The sequence below is a fragment of the Trypanosoma theileri genome (assembly GCF_002087225.1).
Source record: "Trypanosoma theileri isolate Edinburgh chromosome Unknown TM35_Tth_176_V1, whole genome shotgun sequence".
Classification (NCBI taxonomy): Eukaryota; Euglenozoa; class Kinetoplastea; order Trypanosomatida; family Trypanosomatidae; genus Trypanosoma; species Trypanosoma theileri.
Window position 1 is genome coordinate 5,118 of NW_021640018.1, and position 359 is coordinate 5,476.

The following is a 359-nucleotide window of genomic DNA, read 5'->3' on the forward strand; positions in this document are numbered from 1 at the left end:
GTAGGAACCTTCATGTTCTGCGAGAGGAACACCACACTGGCGTTTCCGTTGAGCTCGTGCGACACGGTGATGAACTTCTTGGTGCCACCGCCAATGGACTGGATTGCCAGCGAGGCCTTGGCACGCCCAATGGCGACGTGGCGCAGCGAGTGCACGTCACTGTGAAGGTTTCGCCACTGGACGTGCTTGCGCAGGAGGACAAAGTCGTTGGTCATGATGTTTCGCTGGGGTCCGCTCAGTGCCTGGCAGTTGTGTGCCGCGTCGAGCGGCAGGTGTCGCGGGATGGGCTCCTCCGCACGGCTCACGCTGCACACCGCCGTTGGGCCGTACATGTTAACAAGTGCATCGTAGTTGCCCGC

The 359-nt window shown here is 61.3% G+C and overlaps 1 protein-coding gene across 1 annotated transcript; it reads left to right on the forward strand.

Moving 5' to 3' along the window:
- Positions 1-56: 56 nt before the first annotated feature.
- Positions 57-359, forward strand: TM35_001761000 (uncharacterized protein; the record flags this gene model as incomplete). The annotated part of the gene is made up of 1 exon (XM_029031964.1): positions 57-359. A coding segment is annotated over one exon (303 nt), but the record flags the coding sequence as incomplete, so codon positions are not given.